This window comes from Cyprinodon variegatus, unplaced genomic scaffold (assembly GCF_000732505.1).
Source record: "Cyprinodon variegatus isolate N-32 unplaced genomic scaffold, C_variegatus-1.0 Scaffold797, whole genome shotgun sequence".
Taxonomy (NCBI): Eukaryota; Metazoa; Chordata; class Actinopteri; order Cyprinodontiformes; family Cyprinodontidae; genus Cyprinodon; species Cyprinodon variegatus.
Window position 1 is genome coordinate 127,128 of NW_015151250.1, and position 13,157 is coordinate 140,284.

General features: G+C 40.0%; 1 protein-coding gene across 1 annotated transcript in view; it reads left to right on the plus strand.

Moving 5' to 3' along the window:
• LOC107098651 (synaptotagmin-6-like) overlaps positions 1 to 13,157 on the plus strand; it is a 91,124-nt gene that overhangs the window by 60,847 nt on the left and 17,120 nt on the right. The window contains exons 3-6 of the mRNA XM_015396424.1: positions 1,168 to 1,729; positions 3,079 to 3,094; positions 4,468 to 4,858; positions 7,581 to 8,142. Coding sequence (XP_015251910.1) covers positions 1,168 to 1,729; positions 3,079 to 3,094; positions 4,468 to 4,858; positions 7,581 to 8,142 — 1,531 coding nt within the window. The remainder of the gene's footprint in view (positions 1 to 1,167; positions 1,730 to 3,078; positions 3,095 to 4,467; positions 4,859 to 7,580; positions 8,143 to 13,157) is intronic.

The following is a 13,157-nucleotide window of genomic DNA, read 5'->3' on the forward strand; positions in this document are numbered from 1 at the left end:
CCAGTGTTATAAGACTTGTGGATGAGTTTTTTTTTTCTATTAGGCTCAGTAGAATTTCTAAGATTATTCAATAAGTGATCCACAACTTTTGATCTAAATGGGGTAGAAGTATGACACAACACGGAGAGGAATTGATGTTCTTAGGTATTTCATTTTAGTCAAAACTTGGCTAATTAGACAGGTTTCCATAAGCTTATGAAGAACTGCTTTGCTGAAATGAAGTTATTGTAGCTTTTTTAATTAATGAATAAAGCTTTAATTTTAGTTTTTCTTAATGAAGATGCTTTATTGAACATTTCACCCATATTGGTTAGGACTAAGGTCAGGTTCATTCAACAGAGCTGACGTTGGCCAGCTTTATCCATTACAAAACCAGTTTTGACGACTGTTTGGAATCACTGTCCTCTTGGAACGGCCATTTTTCTTACCATCCAGCAGGTGATTTAAGGAGAAATATGACTGTTTGTGTTCAATATCCATCCTCTTGGCTCTGTATGCCAGTTTCACTCACAGCATATCAGTGGCCAGGCCAGCCACACTGACGTACAAGGGTATGTAAGTTTGGCATGGCTCAACACTCTCCTGCCTCAAACAGACCGGACCAATTGCATCATGGGAGGCGGGCCTATAATGCAACATCTCTTTACCGTGACTGTAGATATGGTAGTTGCAACAGATGATGCCCTTTATTGTGTCCCAAAGGAGCTGCTTATACTATTAAAACTGTGCTTGTGTCATAAAGGGTCTTTGTTTCATAAAGGGTCTTATTTAAAACAGACGTTTCATATTCACATGTACCTATTTTTACATGAGGTTTGTATGTACTCAGAGAAACAATGTTTTGCTACTTTCAAACACACCTTAGTTTCTATTCATTAAAGAAGTCAGCAACACAGTTCACCATGAGCTCAAAGTAATCTGCTTTACTACAATCTCTGCTCTATGTGATTAAATTCAAAAATTCTGTTTATATAATTTATAATTGGCTAGTGTATTTAGATGTTCTTTCTCTGCAAGATATCTGTGTTGTCAGGTCTGTTGCTAGGAGTGAAAATTGGTCCTCTGCCCTTTGTCAACACTTGTCTGTCTGAGTTTGTTAATTAAAAATATCCCACAGATTTTCCCTACATCCTCTTATACGCTTTTTACTCGTTTTGTTCTCTTTAGGCACAACTCTTTCAAAAGACACCTCCCCAGGCAGATGCAGGTGGGCAGTTTAGATTTGGGCAATGACTACATGGTGGACAGGGACGAAAAGCCAACCAGCCTGGGTCGCATCCAACCAGAGCTCTACCAACAGAAGGCCTCAGACTCAGAGGAGTCGTCCAAGAATGGCAAAGAGAAAAACTGTGGCAGGATTAACATCTCGCTCAAGTACGACTACGAAAATGAGGCATTAATCGTCAATATTCTCAGGGCAGTAGACCTACCAGCCAAGGACCTGTGCGGTACCTCTGACCCTTACGTCAAGGTCTACCTCCTACCTGATCGTAAGAAGTTCCAGACCCGTGTCCACCGGAAGACGCTCAACCCCACGTTTAACGAAAGCTTCCAGTTTCCCGTGCCTTACGACGAGCTGCCTGTGAGGAAGCTCCACATGAGCGTCTTTGACTTTGACAGATTTTCTCGGCATGATATGATTGGGGAAGTGGTGCTGGAGAACTTGTTCGAGACATCTGATCTTTCGAGGGAGACAAACATATGGAGGGACATCGAGTACGCAACAAGTGTAAGAATCATCTTTTTCCTGTTCTGTCTTTCAGAAGTATTGATTGTCTATACTTGCTTCTCTTCTCATGGATGTTTGGGGGTGGGGGGTGAGCTGCTGCCTATTTGCAGCTGTCACTGGATGAGAGGCAGGGTACACCTTAGGAAGATTGGCAGGATTTCTCCCCTTTGGATTTATTCATTTAATAAATGAACACATGATAATAAAATATTCCCAACCCCATTGTTTTAAAGGATATATGGTAAAGTCACTTAGCAATCTTTAAATGTATGCGCCAGTAACTCACTCTGGTTGCAATTAACATTTTTATGACAANCGATTTCAGGGCAAACTCCTACATCCAACGCCACTGTCGCCCCACTGAGCAAACTGATTCCAAAGGGGGTGTTTTCCTGTTTACCCAGCAACGGCCAACGTAGGGTTGTAGCTCAGGTGTGGCTCCTAAAGCATCAGACCTGTATTTCATGCATTCCTTGTTTCCTGAATCCCATACAGGATAGCAGTGAATATATAAATTTTGTGTATCCAGTTGGTCTTACTTTGCCTTTTTTCACTTTCTGATGATTAATTTTTATTTTTTTTAACCACAAACTCAGGAATGTGTGGATTAGCTTCTGTGACCCTGCTGCTACACATCAGAGGTGGATGACCTGTATTGGTTTTTCTATATTTCATGTATTTTCAAACGGCTTCATATTTAACTAAATATAAGTTTTTATTTATATTCATATTTATACATTTACATTGACTATTTAAATTGTAGACAGCTAACTTTATCAGTCTTATTTACTTGCTTGTATAATTTGCAACAGATTAAAGTTTTTGTTTTTTTTTATTTTTGCTTGCGTTATCAGGTACATTGAGGTTGCTGATCTCTGCTGAACATTTAGCAGTGGGTCATACCACTCACTGAGTGTTAACAGGGGAATTTGAAGTTTATCATTTGCTTCTGTTTCATTTTCTTCTTTTGGGTTGTTTATGTGAGTTAAACAGTATTTGTTCTCCTATATCTATATTGGTTAATAGTAGTCTGGCTGACATTTATTTGTTTCTTAGTTAAAATCTTTCTTTGTAAGGGTTTTCTGTTTTGTTTTGTTTATTTTCCCCCATCTGTCTCAACAGATGTCTGATCCACAACTATTTAATCCTCTTTATCCAAGTAGTTTTTGTAAAATTACCTCTTTTATTGTCCCAGTTGATAATTTAAAGACCATTTTTGTAAATTAATTAAAAATAATTATAATCATGTGTTACTGGCTGGTTTGTGTAATCCCTGACAGTTATTCCTTTCAAGCTTCTGCGTATGAGGTCTGAGAATGTTATTGCTTTCTGTCACATTGTTCCTGCAGTTCAAACTCAACCAGAGTAACAAAATAAAAAAAAGGCTGGTTTTCTTTTTCAATATTTAGTTTTTGGTTTGCATTAATCTACACAAAAGTGCATCATATAACATGAGAGATATTGGAATGGTGTAAAACCAGCTGAAACTAGGGTTTTGGAGTGTTGAACATGGTGCTTACAACATTTTGTTATCTCCGGTGGAGCCATCAGACCCGAAGACACTGAGCCACTTTTATTCTTTCCACATTAAAGCGCCATTACTTACTTGGTAAAATCCAGGTCCACCAAGTTGAGTTTAAACCAACAAGGCGATGGAACAAACAAACATATGCACAAATATTTTAATGAGTTAATCAAAGGTTCAGTCAGAAAAAGGCCAAAGGACCCCCTTCATTCAATGTTTACATGATTCTTCCCAAGAACTACCTAGCACGCTGCACAGCAAACATGATCTAACCTGGAAGAACACAAACAGCAGGTTTCTACTCATGTCAAAGCTCGTAGTTGTGTTTTAGTGAGAAAAGGTCAAGTCTGAGCTATTTCCGCATGCCTCTGTGCAGCTTTTTGCTCTTTCTCTTGTGTATTTTGTAAAAAGAATTTCAAGATTTCTACGAGAGGCCACTTAAACTCTCTTCTGCATGTGATTGCATATCAAATCTGAACAATCAAAAAGCAACACAAGTCAATTTTTGTCGAAAGAGTTTAATCCCTTGTGAAGAGCGTGAGAAGAAGGCACTCTAAGCCACAGGTGCTGAGTGTAATATTCATTTAAAAGAGAAGAGGCAGCACTCGTAGTCTGAGTACACTTCCCTGTGGATTTTGTCCTTCGCTCGTTGTAAATCCCTGCAGGGTGTTTGACAGCATCCTTGGTATATATCCAGCTCTTATTGTGTTTCTCATATGAAGGATTCTCATAGAGCAGAAAATAAATGAATCCAACCAATCTTTTATTTATTTATTTATGCCTCATCGCTAAAAATACCAGAGCTCTTGCTGGATTATTGGTTTATTGAGTTATTTTAATCCAAATCCTGAATTTGTTTGTTTTTATTAATAATTTGTCACATTTGGAATATTACATCTGCAGCCAATAACATTAAATAGAAAATTGCGGCTGTTGGGAAATAATGTTGGATTTAAATGTTTACATTCAGTTTCGTTTGGCTAAATGAGTAATGCTTATTTGTTTTAAATATAATTGAGGCACATTTCTCATTGTACTTAATGCCCTCAGTGTTGTATAGAAACCACTGATGCAGCAGCAGACTGTAACAAAAACCATGTTCTAATAGACTCTCTCTCTCTCTCTCTGTTTATCATCTCTCACCCTTGGAATCACCATCTGTTTGTCCATATTGTGTGATCTTCTGCTTCTGGTCCCTGCGGCTCACCACCAGACGCTACTTTTGGCCTCGCGTTCGCCGTCTTTCTTGTTTGTGGCCTCGCTCTGCTGGGTCTTCTCACATTAGTCTCCTGGAAGCTCTGCTGGGTGCCTTGGAGGAGCAAGGCTCAGTTCCCAAGCCCATCTCTCAGCCCGTCCGGTGACCTGGAGCACTGTCCGCACCAGCAATCCCTTCCTCCGCCCAGTCCCCAGCATCCGGTGGTCACCATGGCGACAGAGAAGGTGAAGGACCCCGTGGGTTCGATGGGCTTCCTTGAGGCTGCGGTGAAGATAAGCCGTACCTCCCCTGACATCCCTGCTGACGTGCAGCTCTCTATGAGGGAGCACTTCCTACGTCGCACGCAACGCATGCAGAGACAAACCACTGAGCCGGCGTCCTCCACACGGTTAGTCTATTGCATGCAAACCTCATTGTATAACAGTCAGATATGTTTTGTATGCTATCTAAAAACACTTGAGGTTGCATGCTCCTTATGCATACATAAGGAGTAAATGTTGTTCCATTATTGTTGCAAGCAAATGAAATAGAAATATTACAATAAACACTTTTCAAAAATTTAAACAAACTACAATTCAAACTTTTCAATTAAAAGCATGCTTCTGAGAGTAACTCTGCTGTTTTTTTTTTATTTCATTTGTTTCAAATTATTATATTTTTGAAATTTTATTTTGATAACTTATTGTTTCTCTAGTTAAGATGTTTTTTTAAATGCATTCTTTCCACATTATGTTTTACAGATCAAATTTTCTTTACTTTAAACCTAAACAAACAAATAAAAAATGTTGCTGCTAATCTCCACGCAGCAATACATCTTCACTCCTCTTTTCGAGCGAAATGATCACCGCCAAAAGTGAATAAAAGAAAAAATAAATAAATTTTAAAAAAATAGTTACGGTTATTATTAAAACCTTTTTTCTTCAATTAATATGTTTTTCAAAGATTGATTTCTGGATTGTATTTTTTATTTACACAAAGTGTCTTTTGCTTGCAACAATAATGTAACAGTTTTCGCTCCATAGATCCTGATTTCACAACATGCATGTTGGAAGCTCCATTTAAGAGGCATTACAGAGTTTTCTCATGATACTGCCACCTGTGGCCAAAACACAGAACTGCAGCACTCTTCTGCTTGTTATTGTAGCGAGCTCGTAAATAAGTTTTGTTTTTTTCTTTTTTCCTTTTTGTCAACCTACATATAATTTCCATTAGGGACTGATTTGAGCTGTGTACTGGTTGATTTGGATCATCTTTGTACATCTTGAAAGTAACTTTAAATTGTTTGCTAGATTATACCAAATTGAAATCACATCGCTGAACAGTGCAGGAACTTCCAAAGTATGTTTAGTGAAGATAGGCTACTGGCTTATAGATGCATCAGAACTAATGAGCTGCCAGTCTGCAAACGATGTTTTAGTCGCAAAGGTTCAAATAAAAAGGCTGTTTTAAAGATATTTTCAGTAAAAAAAACTTACATTATGTCTCTTTATTTTAACCTGGAATATAAAAAAAATGGGAAACAGAAATCACGCTGTAGCACATTTTCAAAGTGCAGCCTGAGAATAACTTCAACATTTATTCTCAAAATTTTTGTATGTTCTGGTTGTTGAGCATAATTCAGTTGCAGTTCTCTGTAGGTCATTGTCATATAGCTGATTTGAGTCCTCAGACCAATTAATGAAATAAAGTTGTACCGAAAGCATTTTGCAGTATGTTTGCAGCAGGTTAAAAAGCCAATATCAGTCTTTTATTAAATCTGTTTTACAGCCTTTTCCACAGTTATTAGCAACCAGGTCGAATATGTTTAAAAACCCTTGAAAAACACTCAGCATTTATTAAAGAATCTTATGCTGAAAGTCTCTGAAAATCATCACGCTTAATTTGAGCCTTTTCATGCATGTAGAGGAATGTCCCATTAAAAAATGACCCACAAATTTATATTCCCAGTGTTATAAGACTTGTGGATGAGTTTTTTTTTTCTATTAGGCTCAGTAGAATTTCTAAGATTATTCAATAAGTGATCCACAACTTTTGATCTAAATGGGGTAGAAGTATGACACAACACGGAGAGGAATTGATGTTCTTAGGTATTTCATTTTAGTCAAAACTTGGCTAATTAGACAGGTTTCCATAAGCTTATGAAGAACTGCTTTGCTGAAATGAAGTTATTGTAGCTTTTTTAATTAATGAATAAAGCTTTAATTTTAGTTTTTCTTAATGAAGATGCTTTATTGAACATTTCACCCATATTGGTTAGGACTAAGGTCAGGTTCATTCAACAGAGCTGACGTTGGCCAGCTTTATCCATTACAAAACCAGTTTTGACGACTGTTTGGAATCACTGTCCTCTTGGAACGGCCATTTTTCTTACCATCCAGCAGGTGATTTAAGGAGAAATATGACTGTTTGTGTTCAATATCCATCCTCTTGGCTCTGTATGCCAGTTTCACTCACAGCATATCAGTGGCCAGGCCAGCCACACTGACGTACAAGGGTATGTAAGTTTGGCATGGCTCAACACTCTCCTGCCTCAAACAGACCGGACCAATTGCATCATGGGAGGCGGGCCTATAATGCAACATCTCTTTACCGTGACTGTAGATATGGTAGTTGCAACAGATGATGCCCTTTATTGTGTCCCAAAGGAGCTGCTTATACTATTAAAACTGTGCTTGTGTCATAAAGGGTCTTTGTTTCATAAAGGGTCTTATTTAAAACAGACGTTTCATATTCACATGTACCTATTTTTACATGAGGTTTGTATGTACTCAGAGAAACAATGTTTTGCTACTTTCAAACACACCTTAGTTTCTATTCATTAAAGAAGTCAGCAACACAGTTCACCATGAGCTCAAAGTAATCTGCTTTACTACAATCTCTGCTCTATGTGATTAAATTCAAAAATTCTGTTTATATAATTTATAATTGGCTAGTGTATTTAGATGTTCTTTCTCTGCAAGATATCTGTGTTGTCAGGTCTGTTGCTAGGAGTGAAAATTGGTCCTCTGCCCTTTGTCAACACTTGTCTGTCTGAGTTTGTTAATTAAAAATATCCCACAGATTTTCCCTACATCCTCTTATACGCTTTTTACTCGTTTTGTTCTCTTTAGGCACAACTCTTTCAAAAGACACCTCCCCAGGCAGATGCAGGTGGGCAGTTTAGATTTGGGCAATGACTACATGGTGGACAGGGACGAAAAGCCAACCAGCCTGGGTCGCATCCAACCAGAGCTCTACCAACAGAAGGCCTCAGACTCAGAGGAGTCGTCCAAGAATGGCAAAGAGAAAAACTGTGGCAGGATTAACATCTCGCTCAAGTACGACTACGAAAATGAGGCATTAATCGTCAATATTCTCAGGGCAGTAGACCTACCAGCCAAGGACCTGTGCGGTACCTCTGACCCTTACGTCAAGGTCTACCTCCTACCTGATCGTAAGAAGTTCCAGACCCGTGTCCACCGGAAGACGCTCAACCCCACGTTTAACGAAAGCTTCCAGTTTCCCGTGCCTTACGACGAGCTGCCTGTGAGGAAGCTCCACATGAGCGTCTTTGACTTTGACAGATTTTCTCGGCATGATATGATTGGGGAAGTGGTGCTGGAGAACTTGTTCGAGACATCTGATCTTTCGAGGGAGACAAACATATGGAGGGACATCGAGTACGCAACAAGTGTAAGAATCATCTTTTTCCTGTTCTGTCTTTCAGAAGTATTGATTGTCTATACTTGCTTCTCTTCTCATGGATGTTTGGGGGTGGGGGGTGAGCTGCTGCCTATTTGCAGCTGTCACTGGATGAGAGGCAGGGTACACCTTAGGAAGATTGGCAGGATTTCTCCCCTTTGGATTTATTCATTTAATAAATGAACACATGATAATAAAATATTCCCAACCCCATTGTTTTAAAGGATATATGGTAAAGTTACTTAGCAATCTTTAAATGTATGCGCCAGTAACTCACTCTGGTTGCAATTAACATTTTTATGACAACTTGCAGCTTCCTATTAACCTGACTCCACAAGATGGATTTGCTCCGCATATCCATCTGGAAACCTTCCATTGAAGTAATTTTGGGAAGGGGCGAAAATANAAAGCCAACGCTGATTGGACGTTCGTTTGGTGAACGGCTCCAAATTTTCTTTAATGAGAGTCTCCAGACTGATCTGCGAGTGAAACCTTGAAAGCTCGCGAGATCAGGATGGTCTCACGAGGCTAGCTCCCCGCTGGCCTAGTGTTTGTGATTTTTGTCCTTAGTGCTTTGCTTTTCGTCACTTTGTTAGTAAATATATCCTTTCTGTGTATATCTACCAAAAGAACATTAGCAGATTATGTCACTGCGCATGTGTACAGATGGTCAGCAAGGAAAAGCAATGGAGGCGAGCAAGTATGGAGCTCCAAGAGTAGTTATGTAAAAAAAAGTCCAAGATCAACTGTAAATAGGTGCAAAAAGTGTTTCATTGTAAGAGGGATAAGGGAAGCAGTGTGGGCTTAAGGGTTTTGCTCAAGTACCTAGAATGGAGGCGAACCGAGTACTTGCAACCTTCTCAGAGCACAAGTGTACTGCTTTAACCCACTAGGACAACACTCCCACACTCTTTTCTGGTTCTTACAGTCTGAAACAATGCAGCCTGCACACCACACAATGAGACAGCTTGTCAGAACGCTCTCTATGCTGCTTCTATAGAAGTTTGTGAGGATGGGTGGGTACAGGTGGGCTCTCCTCATTCTCCGCAGTAAATACAAGCTCTTTTGTGCCCTTTTAACCAGTGAGGAGGTGTTCATATTCCAGGTGAGGTTCTTTGTGATGCGCACCCAAAGGAATGTGGTACTGCTGACCACCTCTACAGCTAAGCTGTTGATGATCAGTGGAGTGTGGTTAGGTCGGTTCATCCTGAAGTCGAAGATTATCTATTTTGTCTTCTCCATGTTCTGGATCAGGCTGTTTTCTCTGCACCAGCCCACCAGCTGCTCCACTTCCTCTCTGTAGTCCAAGTCATTGTCTTCTCTGATGAGGCCCATCACCGTGGTGTCATCTGCAAACCTCACGATGTGATTGGTGGTGGACCTGGGAGTGCAGTCTTGTGTCATCAGAGTGAACGGCAGGGTTCTTAGAATGGGAGCCTGTGCTCAGGGTGATGACATCAGAGGTGTTCTTTCAAACCCTGCTGGACTGAGGTCTGTTTGTGAGCAAGTCTAACAGCCAATTGCAAAGAGGTGTATTGAAGCCCAGATGTTCCAGTTTTCCTATCAAATGCTGTAGGATGATGGTGTTGAAAGCTAAACTGAAGGCCCGCAACAGCATCCGCACGTGGTTGTTTTTCTCCTCCACGTGTGATGGGCTTAGGTGAAGATTGGAGGAATTGCTGTCCTCAGTGGAGTCCGTTGGTAGGCGAACTGGAACGGGTCGAATGTTGGGAGGACACTGGAGACGATGTGTTCTTTGACCAGCTTTTTAAAGCATGTCATCACAATGGGAGTCAGTGCAACAGGCCGGTAGTCATTGAATGAGGTGACCTGAGGCTTCTTTGGGACCAGAATGATTGAGGCAGACTTAAAGCATGCTGGCACTATGGCTCGGTCCAGCGAGGTGTTAGAAATGTCTGTGAGGACACCAGTCAGTTGACCTGCACACTCCTTGAACACCCGACCAGGAATGTTATCGGGACCTGGTGCCTTTCTTGGGTTGACTCTCCTCAGAGTCTTCCACACGTCAGCTGTGGCAAGGAAAAGTTCCTCCTCTCCATGATGTGTAACAGCTTTCACTGCTGGAGTGGTGTTTAGTGCATCAAACCTTCCAAATAAGTTGTTTAGTCTATTTAGGAACTCAAATCAGCTACGCCCACCGAGGGTGAGGGTGTGTTGTAATCTGTGATTATCTGTATAGCTTGCCATATCCTCCTGGTGTTGCTCACATCATGGAGGAGATCTTGGATCTTCTGTCTGTTGTTCTGCTTCACTTATCTGATGGCACGGTTCAAGTTGGCTCGCACTGTCCTCAGTGCCTCACTGTCATCAGACTTTAAGGCTGAGTTCTGTGTTGTTAGAGATTTCCGATCCTCCCCAGTCATCCAGGGTCGCTGGTTGGATGACAATGTTCCTTGTGGTGCTGACGTCGTCAATGCATTTGCTGCTGTAGTCAGACGCAGTCATGGTACACCCATCGATATTTATCATTATTATCATAGGTTGCTGCAGCTTTGAACATGTTCCAGTCAGAACATTCAAAACTGTCCTGGAGTGTCTGCATGGCCCCCTCCATCCACACCCTGACCTGCTTTACTGTTGGTTTAGTCCTGGAATTAGCATGACAGATCTAATGACTCAAGGTGGGGGCAGGGGCCTGACCTGAATGCATCCCTTATGTTTGAATAAATTAAAGGGTCAGATTGGACGTTTGAACACAGCTAATTTTTTCACCTGTGTAAACCATACTTGGTTGATGATACAGTTAAGTCTTAGTTGATTGGAACCTAAATAGTAAACACAGGAATAATAACAATACCAGAGTTATTTTTTATCATTTGCATTTGACAGGCATAAATTTGGACAATGCCACATTGCATCTCTTTCAAGCTCAGAACAGTAGAATCCAGTATTTGAGGCGGACAAACATGTTTCTAAACAGGTTTATTGTAAACTGAACCAAAGTGAACAGCGTGGGTGTCTAAAGCAGGAACTTCTGCAGGAGGAGACAACAGATTACTGACCATGTGTTTCTGGAAGTGGATGATTACAAACGTGGGACTCACTAACCTGGTCTTATATTTTGATTGCCCCACAGAGCCCCAGACACTGATGTATCGGTGGTCAGAGGACAGGCAGTGGATAAGTCTAGAGTGTTATGTCCCTGAGTTGCTTAGTCCATATGTTGGTAAAAATGAGGAAGCACAGTCTTCAAATTAGCCTGGTTAAAATCCCCAGCAAGGATGAAAACTCCCTCTGTATGTGCAGATTGAAACTCAGAGATAGCCTGATGTAGAATTAGCACTGGGGGGACATATACAGCAGTGTCCTTATGTGTGGTGACCTATCCAGGGTTTACAATGTCTTTTAACCATAGACCACTGGAGATAGGCAACAGCCCTACTGTGAGCTTGAAGGAAAAGCCGTAGAAAATGGATTGATATTGGATAAATTAATACATTTTACATCTGCTAATTTCATGGTGCATTCATTTAATTCTTGGGACATTCACATTTATCTATTAAATATTATATTGATGCCCCTGGGATACCCCACTTGGTGTTTGGTGACTTCATGGGGTAGGTTCTAACCTCTATTTTGGGAACCTGTTGTTTAAAAAAATTACATCTACTCAATAATGTATTATAGTGGGCCTGTGATGCTTTCCTCACATATTTAATTCTTGTTTTTTTGCAGCTGGAGTGTTTGTTGCTCAGTCTCATTTGACTAAGGGGATCCTATTTAAAGCCCTAACAGCAGAACCGTTTTAAATTTATGAGGTTAGAACCAAATAAAGGTTTTTGTTGTCTCTTAAACTATTTGACATTTCTTTAATGAAGTCTTTCCATTTAATGTGGCCAAGTGTCATTCAGATTATTTAGGTTCTCTTATTCTATTGATTAGATCTCCTCAAATTAAGTGTTGGATTTAGTTGTTTTTTTTCTTTTCCGGTGGGATTATATGTCTATATTAGATGTTTTAACTGATGTTTTAACAGACCTGTGATGCCAATAAGCATGTGTGTGTGCATGTTAGACTAAGTAACTTTTAAAGCTACTTCTGAACAATTTCTAGAGGCCATCTTCAAGAATGGCATGTTTACTTGTTGTTGGCAGCACATTAGGCGCCTCAGAGCCCTTGTCACTTTATCACCTCCACAGGGTACCATTATCTGACAGCTCCGCGTGCTTCAGTTGTTGAACTTCTTCGGGGTTTGTCCAATAATCTCAACATTATTGCTTTGTGGGCAGAAAATGCAGGCAGCCTTTCTTGGCACACTAACTTGATTGAACCATCGATTGATTTTCTGACAAAACTCCTTGCTCTGCATCAACTCCAAGATAGGTAACATAAGAATGCTTAGATGGTAAGTGTTCAGCTGAAACAAAAAGCAAATGTAATTGTTGTTTGTTGTAAAACGTTGTAAGATTTAATGAGTGCAAAAGATATCAATACTGAGCACTCTTGGAATCTAGGATTAGAGGGAGATAATTACTGATAACCTCAACCTTTAAGGTAAGGATTAAAAGTGCTGTAGATAGTAGATACAAAACGGATTTCAAGCAATTTGACCCCTGTCTCTGTTCAAAACATAGTATTACAAAACATTTTAACTGGCTAATAACATTAATAAATAGAGGTAATTGAATGATTTGACAGTGTGACTAACAACTGTGTGTAAAAATCTAGAAAGGAACTAGCGACTACAGTAGATGTGTAAACTCTACCAAAAAATATCTGATCTTTTTCACAAACAAATTAAAATACTATAGGATATTTAAGTCTGATTTTTTCATTCTTGTTTGCGGTAGTGCTAACGTGCTGACATGTGCTTCTGGCAGTTCATAAAGGTCACGCAGATGTGATGCAGATCCTGGATTTATTTTTAATTATTTATGGGACTTTAGAAGCGCTCCAAATGTCAAAAGTATAACATCAATATTAGTAGGTCACCAAACCCCCTTCACCTATGTTTTCAGCTCTTTTTGAAAGCAAAGGACTTTTCA